Source organism: Hippocampus guttulatus, chromosome 12, assembly GCF_054856545.1.
Source record: "Hippocampus guttulatus isolate MCC_2025c chromosome 12, RoL_Hgut_1.0, whole genome shotgun sequence".
NCBI lineage: Eukaryota > Metazoa > Chordata > Actinopteri > Syngnathiformes > Syngnathidae > Hippocampus > Hippocampus guttulatus.
In genome coordinates this window covers 9,117,384-9,136,670 of record NC_141272.1, presented here as the reverse complement: position 1 = coordinate 9,136,670, position 19,287 = coordinate 9,117,384, and the positions used below count along the sequence as shown (strand labels likewise).

General features: G+C 42.4%; 2 protein-coding genes across 4 annotated transcripts in view; both read right to left on the bottom strand.

The window, feature by feature from the left end:
• Nucleotides 1–6,472, bottom strand: part of kmt2a (lysine (K)-specific methyltransferase 2A) — a 49,375-nt gene extending 42,903 nt beyond the window's left edge. For all 3 annotated transcript variants that reach the window (XM_086124648.1, XM_086124650.1, XM_086124649.1), the window contains exon 1: nucleotides 6,216–6,472. In XM_086124648.1, coding sequence (XP_085980774.1) covers nucleotides 6,216–6,461 — 246 coding nt within the window. In that variant the 5' untranslated portion in view covers nucleotides 6,462–6,472. The remainder of the gene's footprint in view (nucleotides 1–6,215) is intronic.
• Nucleotides 6,473–8,056: 1,584 nt separating this feature from the next.
• ube4a (ubiquitination factor E4A (UFD2 homolog, yeast)) lies at nucleotides 8,057–18,253 on the bottom strand. The gene is made up of 20 exons (XM_086125876.1): nucleotides 18,166–18,253; nucleotides 17,388–17,560; nucleotides 16,753–16,929; nucleotides 16,000–16,112; nucleotides 15,720–15,872; nucleotides 15,292–15,451; nucleotides 14,984–15,186; nucleotides 14,723–14,914; nucleotides 14,301–14,634; nucleotides 14,024–14,153; nucleotides 13,552–13,859; nucleotides 13,199–13,331; nucleotides 12,925–13,115; nucleotides 12,590–12,690; nucleotides 12,352–12,465; nucleotides 12,075–12,249; nucleotides 11,808–11,988; nucleotides 11,489–11,636; nucleotides 11,230–11,387; nucleotides 8,057–10,935 (listed from the first exon to the last, which is right to left on the bottom strand). The coding sequence occupies exons 2-20, from the start codon at nucleotides 17,518–17,520 to the stop codon at nucleotides 10,794–10,796; spliced, it is 3,246 nt and encodes a 1,081-aa protein (XP_085982002.1). The 5' UTR covers nucleotides 17,521–17,560; nucleotides 18,166–18,253; the 3' UTR covers nucleotides 8,057–10,793.
• Nucleotides 18,254–19,287: the final 1,034 nt, after the last annotated feature.

Below are 19,287 nucleotides of genomic sequence, written 5' to 3'. Positions count from 1 at the left end.
GAGCAAAAGGTGGTCTTTTGTTAATTTGAGGTGTCCTAACATGAAGCTGTGCAACTGTTTTGACATTTGCTTGTCAGCACACGGTCCAAAACAAACACTTAGGGGTAAGGTGACTCCTATGCCAACACCTAACACACTTGAAGAGCTGATAGCCAGTGGACAAAGACGGAAGATTGACGGGCATGTGCACATTATATAATCACACATACACATGTGCGTACAATGCAGGAAAGGAACATGTAGCTACTCCTGCGTGGACAAGGGCATATCCCACCTCTGGGACACCGCCGCCCCAGAGTCACTCAAAACATAAGGAAAAAGACAATTCCGGCAGCTCTCGTCATCACGACTCCTAAAGTGGCGGTGACCGCCTGCTGTTGGAAAGCCATGGATGGGAGGGTCTGTGACTAATTCTCCACCCAGTGTTGTCCTGTAGGGACAAAAAGGGGCGGGGGACTCGGGGGGGGAGGGTCGGGGGGGTCGTCCAGCATCCTTTGATATCCCTGCCTGCGCTCTTTCAGCCGCCCACACTTTGTGAGCATTAGTATAAAAGCAGACACAAAGCTTTCTGCTCCAATCCACACGCTGTTTGTGGGATGGGTACATGGGTGAAAGTGGGGGAAGGGACTCTTCTATTTAAACGGGCCAAACACCTGCTGGACTCTCGCCCCATGCACCAAAACACAGCATGTCTTCTCAAACCAGTGGGCCACGGAGGCATATGGGGACATCAACAGAATGGCATTGCACAGAAAACAATCCACTCCATGATGCCGTTCACCCTCCAATTTGTTTGGATTTGGTACCAGTTATCTCCATAGAATAAAATAAATAATCAGTGGGAGATCATAAAACTTTAATAAAAGTACAGGCAATGTTTCAAGTGGCATTTTAACATTCTTATTCAGGTCTAAAAATCTGAAAATGTAAAAAAATAGTTTATCCACTGCTCGTTTTAAAAGTCTTCACATCTCTGGCAAAGGCGCAATTCAGCTGGACCTCATATGAATCATTCCTACTTGTCAGATGTTTACGACCGGGAAAGGGCAGGAGAGAAACGTGACAACACATTTGATTGTGATTACAGATTTTGAGTCTTGGTATTTTGAATTCGCTTTTCAATTCAAGCCAAACTCACTTTCTTTCTGAAAGAAATTGGTCGGGATGACCATCCTCGAACATGGCTCGGCCCCAGTTCAAAACGAACCACGCAATCAAATTCGGTTATTAGCTGTGATGTATTCTTTGCGGGGCCGCATGGTGATCGACTGGTTTGCACATTCGCCTCACAGTGCAAAGGTGCAGGGTTCGAGTCGGGCCTTACTGTGTGGAGTTTGCATGTTCTCCCCGAGGGTTTTCTCTGGGTACTCCGGTTCCCTCACAAATTTCCAAACCATGCGTGGCAGGTTAATGGAACATTCTAAATTGTCCCTAAGCGTGAGTGTGAGCGCGAATGGTTGTTCGTCTTTGTGTGCCTTGCAACCGGTTCAACGTGTACCCCACCTGCTGCCCGAAGTTAGCTGGGATAGGGGTCAAGTTATTGGAAGGGAGAGGGGGGCGGGGGGGTTGCATATTTACAAAATGACAAAAACTGGACAGCTTGGAGCCCCAGGAAGAAAAAAAAAAGCAACTGAAAACTTGGACCGATCAAGAGAATGAATTCCCTCCATGCACACAAAAGCTAACAAATGCCTTCATTTGGACAGCAACAGCCGACAAGCACCCCTTTGAGCCTCGGCAATAGGCTTAGTAATCCATTCCAAAGTGGCAGCTGTCAGAATAAAAGTTGCTCTGCTTCTCAGACAGAGTTCTGTGTCTGTATTGGATTTGGGTCTTTCTGTCTGGGTGGATTTGACGGAGGGAGGTAGTAGGGAGGGAAAACCTGGCCCAGTGTCCGGCTGACGCTCCGTTCAGCCTGGCCCTGTGAACCCAGCAGGCTGCAGTGAGCCTGAACAATCGTGCTCCTGTCTGGCTGCAGAGGCATTACACTGATCCTGAATGAAAACCACAAGATGTGTCCACGACTTGTCTCGTGGGGATGTAACAATTCACACTTAATCCTGCTGAGGTACAAAATGGGAGTGGAAGAAAAACAACCTCAAAATTTGCACCACAGCAATGTGCAAAGAAGAATGCTTTGTATTTTTCAGACCCCGAGTCGCATTTCATATCCTTTAACATTTTCAAAAATCAACAGCATTGCATATTGGTCGATATATATTACATATAATTGATTTTGAAAATAAGGACCCAAAAAAGGCTGGGTCATTTTATTTTAACATATAATCTTTAGTGAAGCCAACCCAACTACGAAAGAGTCAAATAAACGGCTCAGAATAAATATAAAAGAAATGCCTTTTTAAACAATGTGTTTAGTAGAGCTGGGCAATAGGACTGATGACCACATGATGGAGATATGCTGATAGATAGTGAACTCCATTTCCTATTTTAATCACATTGGATTTTTTTTTTTATCACTATGACGTGTTTTTTTTGGGGGGCCGGGGGCAGACTGACACACTGATTGGCGGACTGGTGAAATTTCACACCGGAAGCAGTTACGGAACTGCGGTTAATATAACATGACAGACTGTTCGACTGACGATTACAGTTTGGTTCGGCTTGAAAAAAATGATTAATGACTAATGACTGGTACCTAGGCAGATGATGCAAATTATTACCATAATAATTTATTGCTACAAGGTGCATAGGGCATGTAACATTGACTGCTCCGTCCCATTTATGAATAAAGTTATCAGTGTTTATTATGTATGATTAAACTGTTTAACCTCTACTCATACTGTCTGAAAGTTAATCATGTTGACTTTCTTTTAATGACACGTCTCAAAACATACAGTTATGATTGCGGCAGCGGGAGCGAATTATTCCAAATATAGCTGGATGTCGGCAGCAGTCAAAACGCTTCAAGGAACTGATTGTGGTCACCATTTGACCTACCACTGTACTCTATCTCAAATCTTTCTTCTAACTATGATCAAGCATTTATTTATAGAAAGTATTCAGGGGTGTACCAAGCTGGGCCCTCAACTTCACGAGGCTTCACCAAACTCTATGAGAATGAATGGCCCAGTCTGCCCCTCTGCATCTGTAATACTCCAATGCACTCAAGACGCTAAAGAATATATTGAAGCACAAAACAAGACCTACCAAAAGAAACATGTTTCTCTGGGGGGGAAAGAATGCAGCACTCTCGAAAACTAAAACACATTCTGGGATTTGCTTTAATTATCCTGAAACCAACCACCAGCTTTTGTAAAGTTTATTTACCAGCATTAACTGAATCAACTTCCACAGAAATGTTTTGTTTTAGACAATGAGAACATAAACATACAGTACATTTTTTTTGTTTTAGAGAAGATAGCCATTGAAACACAATCCTTACATACACTGTAAAAAAAAGCCATTTTAAATGGTCAGAAATGTAACAAAGGTAAATTCACAAAAAATATACCAATCAGGTTTAATATGTAATACCAAAACCATCAAAGAACATATAACAAATGGATATTTGCACCCCCCCCAAAAAATGCACATTAATTATGATTCATTTTATACCAGGTATCAGTATCCTGCCTACAACAGCCTTACTTCAGGGTAGCAGATACGCATGAAGGATGCAGATAGCCACCATTGATTCTAAAGGCAAAAAAAAAAAATCTGAAATTGAATAAATCTTCCTTGCCAGTAGTTAGTGCTACACTGCGGACGTTTGACACATCTGAGAATGACCTGATGTGACCACATGCGTGGCAGGTTAATGGAACACTCAAAACTGTCCCAACGTGTGAGTGTGAATGGTTATTCATCTATGTGTGGCGATTGGCTGGCAACCAGTTCAGGGTGTTCCCCACCTACTGCCTGTAGACAGCTGGGATAGGCTCCAGCACACCCCTTGTGAGGATAAGCGGCTCAGATAATGATGGATAGATGAATGGATGGAGGTTTCATTTTAACAACATCGCCAGTGTTGATGCTAAAGTCAATGTTAAATCACATTGACATGCTAACTGGATATTAGCATCGACTTTGGAGTGATATTCCCTCAAATAAAGAATATTCACACGCAAATGCCAAGACTCGTACAAATAAAAATAGAACAACATATGATAAAAATTAATATGATAAAGAGATAAGGGAGATGCTTTTTCACAGTTTTAATGTGTGTAAAGATGCAAGGCATCAAATATGTGGAAGTAGCAGAATGAAAATGCACAAAGCTTGAATTTCACATATTTACAAGTTATTTTGTACTTGCCAAAACGAATAGAGAGTTCAATAATGACGTGCCCAACGGGCAGGGATTAGTAAACATGAGGCTATTATGATACTTATTAGTGGTTGAATGTTAGGAGTTGAATAAATACAAAGTTCTCAAGTGAATGAATAATCATTTTACTAATCATGATTTCAATGTCAATTAAAACACTCAGAATTATCATTATTTCCATAATCGGCAAGCATTGAGGGCCACACTAACATTAAACTTTGATGTCAAGTAGGCGGCCACAAAATATCATCTGCAGGCTGCAAATGGTCCCTCCGGGCCCAGGCAACGAGTATGAGACCCTTGCTCTTAAATCAGACTACTCTTTCTAGTTAGTACAATTCCTGGCTACTTCACCCACCTCGGACTTCCTGTTTTAACCAGGAATCGAACTGTCACAGTCTGCATGAAAAAGAGCAGCATGTATCACTATATCACCTGTGCCGAAATCCCAAATTACTTAAATCCAATTGCAACGACTCCCTCCCTATTTGTTCCCACTGCAACGGTAGCACCGCTGCTACTGCTGCTGGCAGAAAAGGAAGATGGTAGTTCGCTGAGGCGAACACACCCCCACATCACACGGCCCGTCGAGCGGGGTGCTCGTTGTTGTGGTAGCCGGCCCTGCATGCGCACTGTCACTCGAAGGAGCCAAATGGAACCACCTCAAATCGCATATATAATCTTATCTGTGCGACATTTAAAAAAAACTAACAAACAAGGAAATGCGATTGGGGGAGGGTGCATATGTCTCCTCACTTAACGTGACCGTGAGGCGTTGACAAGCCGCTCATCGTGTCGCTACTAGCGAGCTACGCACTGGCTACGTAAAGAATGGGTTCACTTCACCTCCCATTTTCCAACGCATCAGCAGTAGCATGACGGCTAGCGTGGCGTAGTATGCTAATTTCGCTAGCCTAGCCACAAACAGCAGTATAAATGGCTGCATTTGTAAGTTCTGCACAGCGATGTCCGACTCGTTGGAGTGGTGTCAAACAGACATACACACGAGTGCAATTTCCACAACGTGGAAACACTCGCGGGGCGGAATTAAAAGTGTACTACGGGCAGCTAGCTACAAGTTAACCCACCAGCTAGGTTAGCCAAATCCTCGCAGCAAGATGTCAAGGAAAAGCACCAGCCTGTACATTAACCCGATGTATTCGTTACAAATACACCCATCGGTGGCGCGAAATAATTCAATGAAACGAAATACTGCAGTGGGGGGGAAGCTAACTTCGAGTCCGGATCAGATTTGTCTATTCTCACCCACTTCAAGTTGTTTTGTTTGCAAACACATCACACACTACTTTGAAAAGCCCTCGACTCCCACGTTGTTATAACTTACACTTTTCTCGGCTTTTTCCCACCGAGAGACAAACAACTTTTACTGTTATTATACGAGACGTCCAAGTCTTGAAGGCGTCCAATCAAGCTAATTTTAAGTAGCTCACTAGTAAAGCAGTTGCAGTAGCATCTCTACATGATGCATGTGTGTTACAATGAGTGAATAATGCGCCAATAACACTGACAATGTGTCTTTGGTTGATTAATATATTATAAACACATCTTGAAGATGGGGTGAGGGTGGGCGTTTTGTGTTAGCGTGCTCCTAATCGTCCAGCCGAAAGAGTGTACGGATGTAGCATCTCTTCTCACTTCTACCACAAACTAAGTTTGTTCCCAGCAGAACCTGACTCAATCACACGTCTCGGTTCGGTGCCGTGTGGGTTGCTGACTAAAGTTTGTTCGTTAAAGTGCAGCAAAGTTAACGGAGCATCCTGGCGATGGCAAGTTTTGCTCAGTTCGAAAACCGAGAGATTGTGCATGTTTGGACTGTTAGCTGTAAAAACAGTGAACGCCTCTCTTGGTACCGTAGACCCTCGACCGGGTTACTCTCTCGTTCTCTCCCCGTCCGTCTGGTGCTTACCTCCGCGCTGCTCGAATCACTCGATTCCCCCAAAACATCCCGAAATGTCTGCAGGTTGATCCCGATGACCGAAGAGACCTGTAGTGCAGCATCAAACCCGGGTCCGAGGCCAGCGGCGTGCGGGTGGGCTCCTGGGACGTTCCGCAGCGAGGCAGTGACCCTTATCCGGCCCGCTTTCCTCCCGGTGCCGGAGTTGCTGCTCCCTCCGGGCCGAGCGGGGAAGCGCCACCGACAGCTGTGCGCCATTTTACACTCTGTGCCCGTGTGCCCTGCGATCACAGATACGTCGGTGGGCGGTACCCTGAGCCAGCACTCCACATAAACAAGCTTCGCCTCGGCCTCCACTCTCACTGGCCGAGGCGTCGTTATGCAGGTTGCGGGGCGGACCCGACACGGCCCCGACAATGCATTTGCTCAGAGAGCAAGATTGGAGCTCAGCGCCACCGAATCGTAATCAGATTCAGGGGCTTTGCCCGGGAAACCAGCGACGTACTTGAATGACAAGAAGCAGCAGCAAACAGACCGTTAGAAGAGGTACCTGACATAACCACACCACTTATTTTAACTAGATCTATACCACGAATCTACTGTATGCACTAACGTTAATTACGCCCGCACATCAGTGAAAGCGTCTACAAATATAGGACCTGTGTTGTGGCAATGCCTCTTTGTAATGTATGCAATTAGAAAGCCTTAAAGCGGTGCCACAATTGTGGTAGTAGTGTTCGATATTTTTTACTTCCTAATCCGATACTGAGTAAAATTGTAGGTGGTATCAGCGATAACACCTGGTGCCATAGGTATTTCTATCCAATTTGGGGGGATGCTCAAGCCCCATCAATATTTTGTGGCATGGCGCATTACTGGTTTGCGCCTATGCTTCACTATTCAGAGGTTATGGGTTCAAACACAAGATCAGACTCTGGTTTCCTCCCGCATTCCGAAAAAATGCATGATGGTGTATTTTAATTTCTGATCTCCAGCATTCCTTAGCTTTTGTCACCTTAAGAAATGTGTTTACATTAATATTAGTACTTATTATTACTACTACTTAAAATGTTTGTGGTGAAACAAAAATGTTTTCAAAATTACAAGGTACACAATCACGCCCAAAAAGGGCATGAAGGGCAAAACCAAACTGTTTTATATATATATTTTAATGTTCTAAGTTGGACCTTGATTGTTCAACATTTAAAACATTACAGTAAGTTTCTGTTGCTCCATTAAGCTAAATACAACAGTGTTCGTAGGAGGAGATAACATCTATGCACTCAAAACATCCATCCATTTTCCGTTTATCTCCATGAGGGTCGTGGGGGTGCTGGAGCCTATGCCAGCTGTGTTCGAGGAGTAGGCAGGGTACACCCTAAGCTGGTTGCCAACCAATCGCAAGGCACACAGACAAACAACCATTCATGCTCACGATCATACCTGGAGACAATTTAGAGTGTTCCACTAGCCTGTCATGCCTGTTTGTGGAATGTGGGAGGAAACTGAAATACCCAGAGAAAACCCGCACAGGCATGGAAAGAACACGCAGACTTCACACATTAAGGCCGGAGCCGGAATTGAGCCCTGCACCTGTGCACTGTGAGGCGGATGTGGTAGCCAGTCGATCACCATTCCACGTGCACTCAAAACAAAGCTGATTTGGTATGCTTATGTTGAAATATTCCGGATTTCGCTGGTTCAACACCAAAAAGTAAATTAAGATGGCAAAATACAATTGTATTGTATTGCTTGATGAGTCTGTGAGTGTATTTTATTTTTATGTAGGCAGTCATTAATGAGCAATGGCCACCTCATCTTATGCATTGGTAAATTACATAAAATCGAGCATGTAGCCACAAAAAAGAAGACCATTTTTTAATCATACTGTATACTCAAAGTAAAATTTTACAATAAAACAAAAATATAGGATTATATTTTCACCTAAGATCTTTAACATAAAGCACAGGCATGCCAAATCATCACATACTTCCTTCAAGTTTTTTCTTCATCACAGCCACATTTGATAACTTTTATTTATTAAAATCTCTTAAAGGATAATCCTAAATTCATTGAATTGACCCCACCTTGCACATTATCTGCAGCTCTCTATCTAACAAGAAATAAAATGTCCCAAAAGTGTAATTCGGTTGCTTCATGTTAATGCAAACAATATCAAAAACTTGCAAAAACACTCTCAGCGATCACTTGTTAATGATTTAAAGGGCAATTGAGGTGACATCTGTTGTCATGATAAACACTTGTTACAAAAGATAGAAAGAAAAAAAAGGACAAAAAACATCTAGCACCCCATAGTTTTGGAATATATTGTATATATTATCCCAACACTGATTATGTTAAATTGAAAGTCAATGCTTCCCTGGGAACTTTGCCATCTCTTTAACATTACAAAACATTAATAATGACCCCCTGTCCCCAATCTTTGTTGCATTGGGTAAACACAATCAATGACAGCCCCATGTGTTCAGCCCCTCTGAAAGAGAAAATCACATTTGTATAATTGGTCATTTGTTTTTGTTTTTTATAGACCTGTTTTTTTTTTGTCAAGCACTAGCAAGCCCAGTTGGCAAAAAAAAAGTTTTCACATTTAAAACTGAGTAATTGTGCTATGCATAGTGGATTTTCCAGCGAGACTTCCTGAATGAGTGTCTGACAGACGAACACATTCTTTATTTCATGTCGGAACTTTAAATGCTGGCGTGTGCTTATGGCGCTGTCATTGTAACTTACACAACAAATACAATGAGGGCTGTAAGTAAATACCTCACAGGTTTTAATAGATTTGCCTTAAAGTTTAATTTCTATTTCTATCTACATCTCGCATGCAGTTTGAACCAAAAGTGCTGCTTTTTACTTCAGTCATTGTAGTTGGAGCCCAAGTAATAAATGTTGTCATTCTGTCATCTTTGTGTTGCAAAATGCTTGTGTTGCTGTATGAAATTTTGTTCAGATGGTAAATGTGTTAAGACTATTCAACAACTGGTTTGCACATGATCAGTGGCCACACTCGTGATGTGAATGTCAAACGAGCAAAAACTCAATACAGGGGTGAGGAACCCTTATTCTTTTAGGGAACCATTTCAGTTTCTCAGAGGGCCATTCTTCTTGTATGAAAAAAATATTTTACCGCTATGTAATATCAACAGTTGTTTCACCAGTTTTCAAGCTTGAAGTGCCTGTTTTTAATTAAGTTCATACCACAGCATCTCAATTAGATTCATCACCCTCATCATTTACAAACTGCATTTGGTATTCACTTTGTCTGTCTTTGTAAAGGCCGCCGCACAAGTGACGCAGCCCAACGTGACTTAACTATCGTGCAGTATGCGGGATTCTTTTAGTAATTTTCAGGAGCGGTCAACCGTCAACTCAAAATTTGACTTGCAAATGAACAGTGTCGCAACATCGGAGACCAAACAGGCAATTGATCATCACGTCGTATCACATGAGCTTTCACAACAAAAATTATGTTTCCGAGTCAGACGCGAGATCCAGTTGAGGGCTGCCAAGCCATATTAATAGAGTATATCCAGTATGCATCTCTCTCTCTATATATATATATATATATATACTGTATCTATATATATATATATATATATATATATATATATAGATGGATACTATCTATCTATCTATATATATATATATATATATATATACACAGTATGTTTGAAAAAAAATACCTGTGGTTAAAAAAGTGCAGCGTGGAGTCTCTGTCAACAAAATGTGGCAATCATTGCCAACACTCTCTAAACTGTCCACACTCCTTTATCTCTCACCTGGCTTTCCTCTTTGTAGTATTATACAACTGCTACACTGACCAGTGAAATCCACTTCTTGCTTGACAATCGCGCCATGTTGTTTCTGGTTCAGTAAAAACTAATACAGCAGACCAGGTGTCACCTACACTCCAGAATTTGACAACTACTTCTTGGGTATTGATAAATCCAAAGGACTACCAGTTTGACACATTTGCTGAAATTACTCTGAATAAAATTATTATTATATGCTATTATGAATAATTACTATGTGATGACGCTCATGTTCATGATTTCTCGAAATAATTGGGAAATGGATAAATCTCAATGTGGAACACTTCATTTCCTCTGCCAATGTTTACATTTTCAAATGATCACCTCTTTGTTTACGACTGTCCCGTTCAGTTGCGTCACTAGGTGTGCGATGGGCCAAAGAAGTTAAAATTGGCTTGATGACGATACGAAACGTTTAAATGAGATAAATATGTAAAAAAAATAAATACATCAAAATCAAGAAGGGGCAAATGCTTTTTCACCGTCCTGTAATTCTCCTCTCCTGCTCAAGATCGCATCACTCCCATAATGCAAATGTTTACCATTGGCACAGAAAAACAGCAAGTCAACCGGCTCTGTTGCACGTTGGCTGATCTGTCTTAAATAGGATTTAAATGCAGTATGAGACAAGAGTCTGGAATCTGCGGCGACAAGTACACCACAGATTAGCCACCCAAAAAAAAAAAGGCAGAGGGGCACTCTAGATGTGGAAGAGGGAAGCAAACAAGGATGCAGTCATTGTTAGGCACCGAGCGGATCAAGTTTGGTCACTCGGTCCCAGCTGCAGCCTCTCCTGCTTATGCTTATCCAGCCATTGTAAGATCTGTTGTCTGAGCTCCTCGTTTGGCCTGATCTGGTCCATGGTGAGAGGACTGCGGTTGAACGGGTCTGTCTGGTCACTGGAATGAGGACACACTCTTTTTACATAAGCTCTACAAAGAAGCGTGCTCTGTAGGTTTTGTTCTAGCTGGGGTTAGCGTGGAGGCATCAAAACTGTGACAAAACCCTCACACAGCAATCAACTCAGGTGTGGACCAAATGCACAGTTTGGTCTGCTTTCAACGGAACACTGATATGTTGGTTTGTGGAGAGAAAGCTGTGAGATGAATCAGTTAGACCTAATAACATAGTAGTGACATAATTACAGGCAGTGTGTAAATCATCTTCAGTCCGGATGTTAGTTGGGAACTAACCTGAGAAGATGCCTTGCTATAGTTGAGCGGTCGACTGTGACGTTGGAAGAAGGAAGAAGAACAGGATCCAGCATCAGTGTGGACATGATAGGATCTAGGAACTCTTCTGGGGCCTCTGAGTAAGTCTCCTCCTCCTGTTGCTGTCGATCTGCATGGGACTAGAGTACAGGCAGAGTAACAGGACAATTTGACAGCGCAGATACACAACCCGCCTCAAGAAAAAAAAAATGTGATCATCTTCTCCAGAGTCAAATGATACCTTTATTTTATCAGCAAGGAGTCCAAAAGCCACAATCATATCCCCGGGCTTGTTGATTTTCTTCAGTACCCTCACCGTTTGGCAAAAGAGGGTAGGGGAGTATGAACGTCCATCCTTTGGGACGGTAGCACAGAAATTCTCCTCATCTCTGGCAAAGAAACGTACAAATACAACTTTATTTGTCAACCAAAGTAAGTGCAACTGTATTTCCCCTCTCGCTAACACAATGGCTCCAAAAATGAAGTCATAATAACGAAATCGATTGCGCTTAAAACACCTAATACCGTTCACAGTATTCAAGAGAATGTTCACGACGTACCCCAGGTTCAGGTAGATGGTGCAGATGTCAGAGACAAGCTGCTGGGGCTTGAAGTCAAACTCACTGAAGTCCTTCACTTTAAGAGCACCCATTTTGGGTCCTACCAAGTGCTGCAGGAAGTAGTTGAGCATGGAGATGATCCTCTCAGCCAAGAAAGGGTGCACAAAGATCCCTTTGATCTCTATGGGGGGAAAAAAGGACATTACTGCAACAGAACTGCAAGGACTGATGGATGGATTTGAAATATATATATTGAATTGGTCTGACCTGAAGTGAGGAAGGCCAGTGTGCCGATGGTTTCATTAGACATGATGTTATGGAAGCGGCCCAGCTGTCCAAACATCTGTAGGCTGGACTCCCTTTCCCTTCGGGCATCGGGGGCCAGGTCAGCCCACTCTCCTCGATCCCGCTCCAGCTGCAGGATCTTGATTTTACTCAGGTACTGCAAGATTTAAAAAAAAAAAAAGAAACCGCTAACTGAAAATAGAAAAAAAAAAATCTTTTCGGCATTGTGATAGCAGAGATTTCTATCTCGTAGCCTCACCTGAATAGCCTCATCTAAAAGGAAGATGGCATCATTCATCAGCAAGTTGAGGAACCTAAGGAACAGAGGAGGATTCATGGCTTCGAGGTTCTTGGATGCATAGTCTGCCAAATGCTGAGAAAACACAAAGTACATTATTTCATTGATTTCATACACGGTTACCTGGGTGGAAATAAGAACATAATTATCAAATTGGTGGAATATTTTCAAACCTGAATAAACAAATCCCTCCTATTACCTTGATACTCTCTCTGTAGTTATTTTCGCCCCACATGAACTTGAGGATGGGATACATGGGTCTTCTGTAATTGAACTTCTGTTCAAACTGGTGAGGATCACCTGAAGAACAACAAGGGAGGAAAAAGCAGGTTTCAAAGCAAACATGGTGAAGCGGCATAGACTTTAAATGGGTTAATTACACGCAAACAGAACAGATGACGCGGGGCCAGACAAATACGATCCATTTGTGAAAAATATGAAATTGACCATATTTAGATGGGGGTTTTCCGTCTGACCGCGACAATATAATATACGATACATTTACATTCTTTTCTTCAAGCTGCAGTGTCTCACCTGTAAATTCAATGTCGACAAACACAGTGATGAGGGCTTCAGCCAACTGAGGTGCATATTTGTAAGAGCAGAAGACTCTCTGTCGCTGGAAGACGATTGGCTGAGGAGTACCGGGCGCCAGAGGCAGCATGTGGGGCATCACCGCCTCCAAGACCTCTGCTAGCTCTGCTCTTAAATGTGGATTCTTCATTCTGTCGTGGAAGCAACATGAAATGTTTGATGAAGCACTAATGGGGTAATGTTTTATCTGACACAATTAAATCCGATACCGTACCGTTCTACATTACCCATGAAGACAGTGATAAAGTTAAGAATCTGATCAAGACTCTCAGCAGAGGTCTCCAAAACATCATCAGCGAATGGACGAAGGAAGATGAAAAAATCTCCCAAGTTCTCCACAAAAAATTCTGAAAAAACATACGAGAATGTTTAATACAAGGACTCTCAAAAGTTTGCTACCATGTCAAAAAATATTCAACTCTGCAAGTACAATACCACCATCACATTAAACACGCAAGTATTGCACTTTAAACTTAAATAAAATGAACTTTACTTTGGCAGTGATTCATGAGCATGCCACTCAAGGAAACCTGCGTATGGGTTAATACATTAATTACATCACCTTACCTGGTACAAAGCAAAGCATGGTGCTTTGCAGTGTGGGCAGCGGAAAACTAAGCGCTACATGTTCATGGCCGTGGTTTCCCAAAGCAAACTGCACCAGCAGAGCAGCAGTGGATGCTTGGAGGTTAAGGCAGCATTGCAGCATGGCGGGCTGTGTGGTGGCAGCTTTGGTTGACAAGAAGACAATCATCAGGCGTTCAAATTGCTCCAAGAGCTGCTCCGACATGGGGTTTCCTGTGCGATGGGCCTCCTCGCACGTCACCTGAAGCCTGTGCAGAGACTGGTTCATCTTGACCAGCTGTTCATGGAGTCTGCGGATGCAACAACACAAGACATATGGCTATACTCGGGACACAATGGATTAGGAGGAACAGATTGCTCGGCAATTAAAAGTGTTAGTTGTTGCATCGCATTTTCCGAGCAACCTATAAAAACCTGACATGTTTTGCACAATTTGGGGGATGTGAAGGTAAACCTGTGGAAGCCGAGATGCAGGGTGAGCTGGGTGAGGACGAGGTTTTCTGTCAGTAGGCTGTAGGACTCAGCAGCAGGCTCCTGCGTGGGCTGGGAGGGCATGGGGGTCAGACAGGTTTCCTTGTCAAGACCTGGCGAAGGATACAGCTGATCACTCAACTGTGGATCTAATTCACTGGAAAGTGTCACTCCAAAGACATGCCAAATTAACAGTGTTCCAATAAAACTTAACCAAGAGCACCTAAATAACTGGGTCACTAGAAGGAAGCTATATTTACCTCTCGCATGCACATTGCGAATGCACCTCTCCTCTTCACTTAGGTCTCGGACTGCGCAGTACGTGGGATTAAATGTGAGCAATTTGGATGAACGTGGCCGGCAGAAGGGCTGGCACAGCTTCAGAAGCACTGCGCCCAAATTCAAGAAGAATGCATCTGAGGCATACATCTGAAAGAAGAGCTCTGGCATTTGATTGGCCCAAATCTTGGCCCGGCCAGCGTTTGCGTGCAGGCAGTTGCCCAACCATGACAGCAGCAGGTGGCGCGTCTCACTCGATCGCTGCAGCAAGTATTTAAACATTTGGTGCAGCTTGTCATGAAACTGGCCCATAAACTGCAAAAGAAGGTGTAAACGTCATCACTGAGCCCTGATGCCTTCATTGGGTAGACACTGACAACGTAAGATGATCAGAAATCTTCACCTGGTGGATGTTCGCCTCCTGGACTTTAGTTTCCTGAGGGCTGGAACGGGATGGGTTCAGGAAGTAGCCATGTCCTTCTACCACTCCCGGTGTTTTCAGCAGGCAAGACACATTCAACACGGTTCCGAGTAGGCTCTTTTGGTACAGCAACCCATTTGCCGGATCTTTGGGCTGAATGTGCTCCATCAATACCTGGAAGCATCAAGTATCAGTGGGCACTTGTAACGTCAACAAAAAAGATCTACCAGAGTGCTTTCTGACCTTGGCAATATCTTTATTATAGCCGAAGTAGAGAAGTACATCAAGGTAGAAGTAGAAGAAGGGCTGACACAGATCAATGTCTTTGATTCGACCCTGGAAGATATCAAGCACTGGAACTATCACCTCCTTGAAGGTCCGCACCTCTTGGTCAGAGAGCAAGCCAGCAATCACCTCCTCAACAAACTCCACCACCTCCTCTGGCTCTGAAATGCCATTGGGACATTGCAAGGAGCAAAACTGACACATTAGGCTTCCACTGTACAAAGTCAGCACACAAGGAACTTGACTGGTCTCAATCCAGAACATACGTGCTCTACTGTAAGCTTCCAGTAGCAGGTCCAGAAGTTGCTCATACACACTTTGGTTGACGTAGATTTCTGGGGTGAGCAGAACTGTGCGCGTGTTTGAAACTGTCAGATTCTTACAACGAACGGAAAATGGCAATAACTTCTCCGGCACCTTGGTCACCTGATGAAAGCAAAAATAAAATTTACTTTGGCCAACATTTCATACTTCATGCCAAATTTAAAAGTTACAGAATAATGAAGATTGTCCTTGTTTGCCCAAAACAAGGACAATGAAATTATGTATTAACGCTCCAATACGGGCTGAACAACTAAGGGGTATTTGTAGTCAACAATTAAGTGACATTTTTTCAGCAACGTGCAGAAGTGCCCACAATTTTTGCGCCATGGACTGGTCTCACATAAAATCATTTTTATTATTATTATAATACCTCTTCCTTTGCCCTTTGATAACAAGCAAAGAGGTATGGAATGGCACATTTCTCTCCAGCGTCACGGTCAGCTGACAGGTTCACAGTACTGCATGATGTCATGTAGATGAGATGGTTTCCTGGTTCAAGCAGCAGCAGACGATTAAAAAGTGCCTAATAAAAGGAAACAGCGCAAGTACATGCCAAAACGTGTTAAGTTCTTTTCCCCTTCAAAATAAAGCCTAGCTAATAGGCTGCAGGGAAATATTCCATAAAAACAAGACGACTGTGGCTATCCAACCTGCTCTATGTTGTCCATGTCCAGCCAATCCTGTCCATCCAGATCAGCTGCCATCTCCTCCAGGTAAACACAGCGAGGGGGGATCCCATTGCCCGCTCTCAGACTGGGATCACCTAGAGGTGAGGATAAAAAAAAAAGTGTGCATAAGAAAAAGAGGATTCAATTCACAAGTTTGGGTTGATTTCTGTGTCGGGGAAATGGATTTCACTGCTGTGTTTATTGGATGGCCTGGGGCATTTTATTGTCCACTTCCTAAGAATAATGACTCATCCTGAAAGAGTGTCGGTGCAAAGAGCTCAAAGCAAGACTTCACATCACATGAGGGTGATGAGTCATGCTTCAATTCCCGCACACTCTTCACCTGATGACGAAGTCAAGGCTTGATGAACGGATAGTGGCAACCAATACTATCGAAAAAATAATCTTTCTGGGTGTTGTAGTTTGCAGCAACACTGCATTACTGCCATCTATAGGACATAAATTGAACATATCAATCTACCAATCCTTCCATTTTTGGGGAAATTTGTGAGAAAAAAAATATTTTCAAATAATATTTTTGAGTGGAGGGGAAAAACGCGAATTAGCCAGTGCGGGGGGGCCAGTGTAGTTTGAAGTTATCAACATTCACCACTATGTGGCAAACATGTCTTAGTTTTGTGGTTTTATACGGCCCCCTATACGAGAATAAATAAAGGTTGGGAGACAGTGCAATAAGTCCACTAATGAGAAAACAAGTTGTTTTGATTTACTCACTGTTATCCAAGGTGATAAGAAATATACGCTGGATCATGTGATTCACATTGAGTTGCTCGCAGAGTTCCTGTCGGGATCGGAAGGATCGGCTTATCTCTGCCACAGAGTCGTCATTGTCGTCGATGCTGTCCGACACAGAGTTCTCAGACTCTGATTGGCTCTCCCCGGAGTCATCTTCTACAATGTGACACAAACAGTCATGGAACATCGGTAACAGGCATCACTTAAGCACAATTTAGGTCAACATTCCAGATTAGTGCTGAGGAATATTTTTGATCTGAACCCATATTTCCTCCTATAGTGACCACTCGTATGTCATAATGTTACAGTGGTATATAATAATAATGAATGCACCCTATAGGGATGAAATCGATGCCTTGTATTTGTACAGTATAGTATTATATTGTAATGGGTGTTTACGTGGTACTTGGAGAGCTTCTTTTTTTTTAGGTGATACTTTGTATAAAAAGTTTGAGAACCATTGTTCTAATAGATGCAGTGCCTCATAAAAATTGCGAGTGCACTCATGGGCTTAAGTCAATAATCACATCTAATCAATGAAATACATTCATTACTCATCTTCATGAGCAGCAGTTTCGCAGTGTGAAGGAGTACCTCTGCATTGCATTACTCACGTGGCGGTCCAGTGGGTAACGGTGCAGACTTTTGGCCTGATGCAAACTGCTTGGCATCAGCCAATGAGCTGAATAGGGCGGCGAAGGGGTTGCAGGAGATGTTGTGGTTGTTGTTGTTGCCCTGGTCAGTCATCTCACTGAGGCTCAACACTCAGTCCAGCCAAGATCATAGCCTTTAAAGGGATGCACTCAAAACCATTGTCACATGATTCTCACTACCAATTTTTAATTATGTACATCGTAGCCTAGGAGAATTGATGGTTGCTAATAAGCACTAGCACTCCGGTACATTTATTCCACAATGGTGCTTTTACTGTGGTGACGATAGCATATATAAAACAAGCTGTGTAATAGACAATTGTATAAGTGCAAATCCATTGGATTGGCTAGCTGTTATGAGACCCGTGTTGATGCATGAAGTACGCACGAAGGGGTTAATACAATCAAATGTGGGATTCCAACTTGTATACTCATACTGCCTACCTACTCGGCAGCCTAACGCGTTACTTCGCTACATCAGCTTTGCAGAAACGTGAATTTAATGAGTTTGTTCACGGATCACTCTATTTTAACGATGACATCGAGCAGCTTGAGTAATTTGGTTGTACGAAGCATTGCTAGCTGACTGACGGCTTATTATTTTAGCTAGTTAGCTAGCACAGGAAGCAACAAGCTAAGTTGTCAATGCCTGTTTCGACACCAATGTCATATATTCTAACCAGAAATACATGAAATAAACCTTCTGTGCATTCAAATGGATTGAGTTTTGCTGTCGTACCTGTCTGACTTGCAAAGTGTCTCTTTTGATGGTATATTCTCCTTCCCTGTACCACTACGAATTCTGTCAGTCCTCCAGTAAATACAAAATGAGACGTCATCAACATGAGGCGACTACGGGTTTTCTTTATTTTCTTCTTTTCAGCCGTGTCCTTTCACCCTTGGCTTTATTATACTCATTGTATTTTACTGATATTTTTTTACATTACAACGACTCTATATGTTACAGTAAAAATACACATGTATAATCTTTTAATGTAACTGTTTTTTCCGATTCTTATTATTATCATAATCATTCTTCTGATTATGACTACTATGTTATATTGACAATTCGTTCACTAAAAAATATCTTTGTCTTATGTTGGAATGCATTAAATCGGCTGATTTTTTTGCCAATTGTTTTTTTTTCTGTTTTTAAAAGAAGATTAATCAGTCGGGCCTTCAAAGCAGTAGAGGAGAAAGTAAAGGAAAAAAATGGTTTTATTAAGTGTAATGAAGCTGAAAGTAACTCACACAAAATTATGGGAGTATTTTGTGCGTTGATCTGTCTTTAAGTGGCATGGCGTAGTGAGAGAAGTGAAACTCTCCTTCATGCCACAGCTCCAGCAGGTTGGAGGGACGTTGTGTTCCGTGCACAAGCAGTGGCAATCCGTGCGCTGAAGTTCCGCGATGATCGGAACAGAACAGGAATTGCAGTTGTGCTCTTTCAGAAGGGGGGAGTAAAGCCATCTGCAGGATATGCACAGCACTGAAGATAAAATCTAAGTTGTCAGAATCAATATTGTTCTTAAGTAATGAAACAGATGGCAGCATTACTGACACAGTCCTGTATGTGGGTGAATCCATCTGTTGAAGTTCAAAATAATTGAATTACGTCTAACTATAATTACTGTATATAGAATGAAAGGCGGTGCTTTTTCATGTGTTGTATTAATGTATGTGTGTAAACAAAGACTGTTAATTTAAAAATATATTCTGAATGAATTAGTTTTAGATTATGCTTTTGTAATTAAAATACATCATTTAAAATGATAGTGTTGGCAATATTTGAATTGGCATACAGTATTCCTACGTTATATTGGATAATCATGCACTCTTGAAAAATATAGCACTAAGAAGTTTT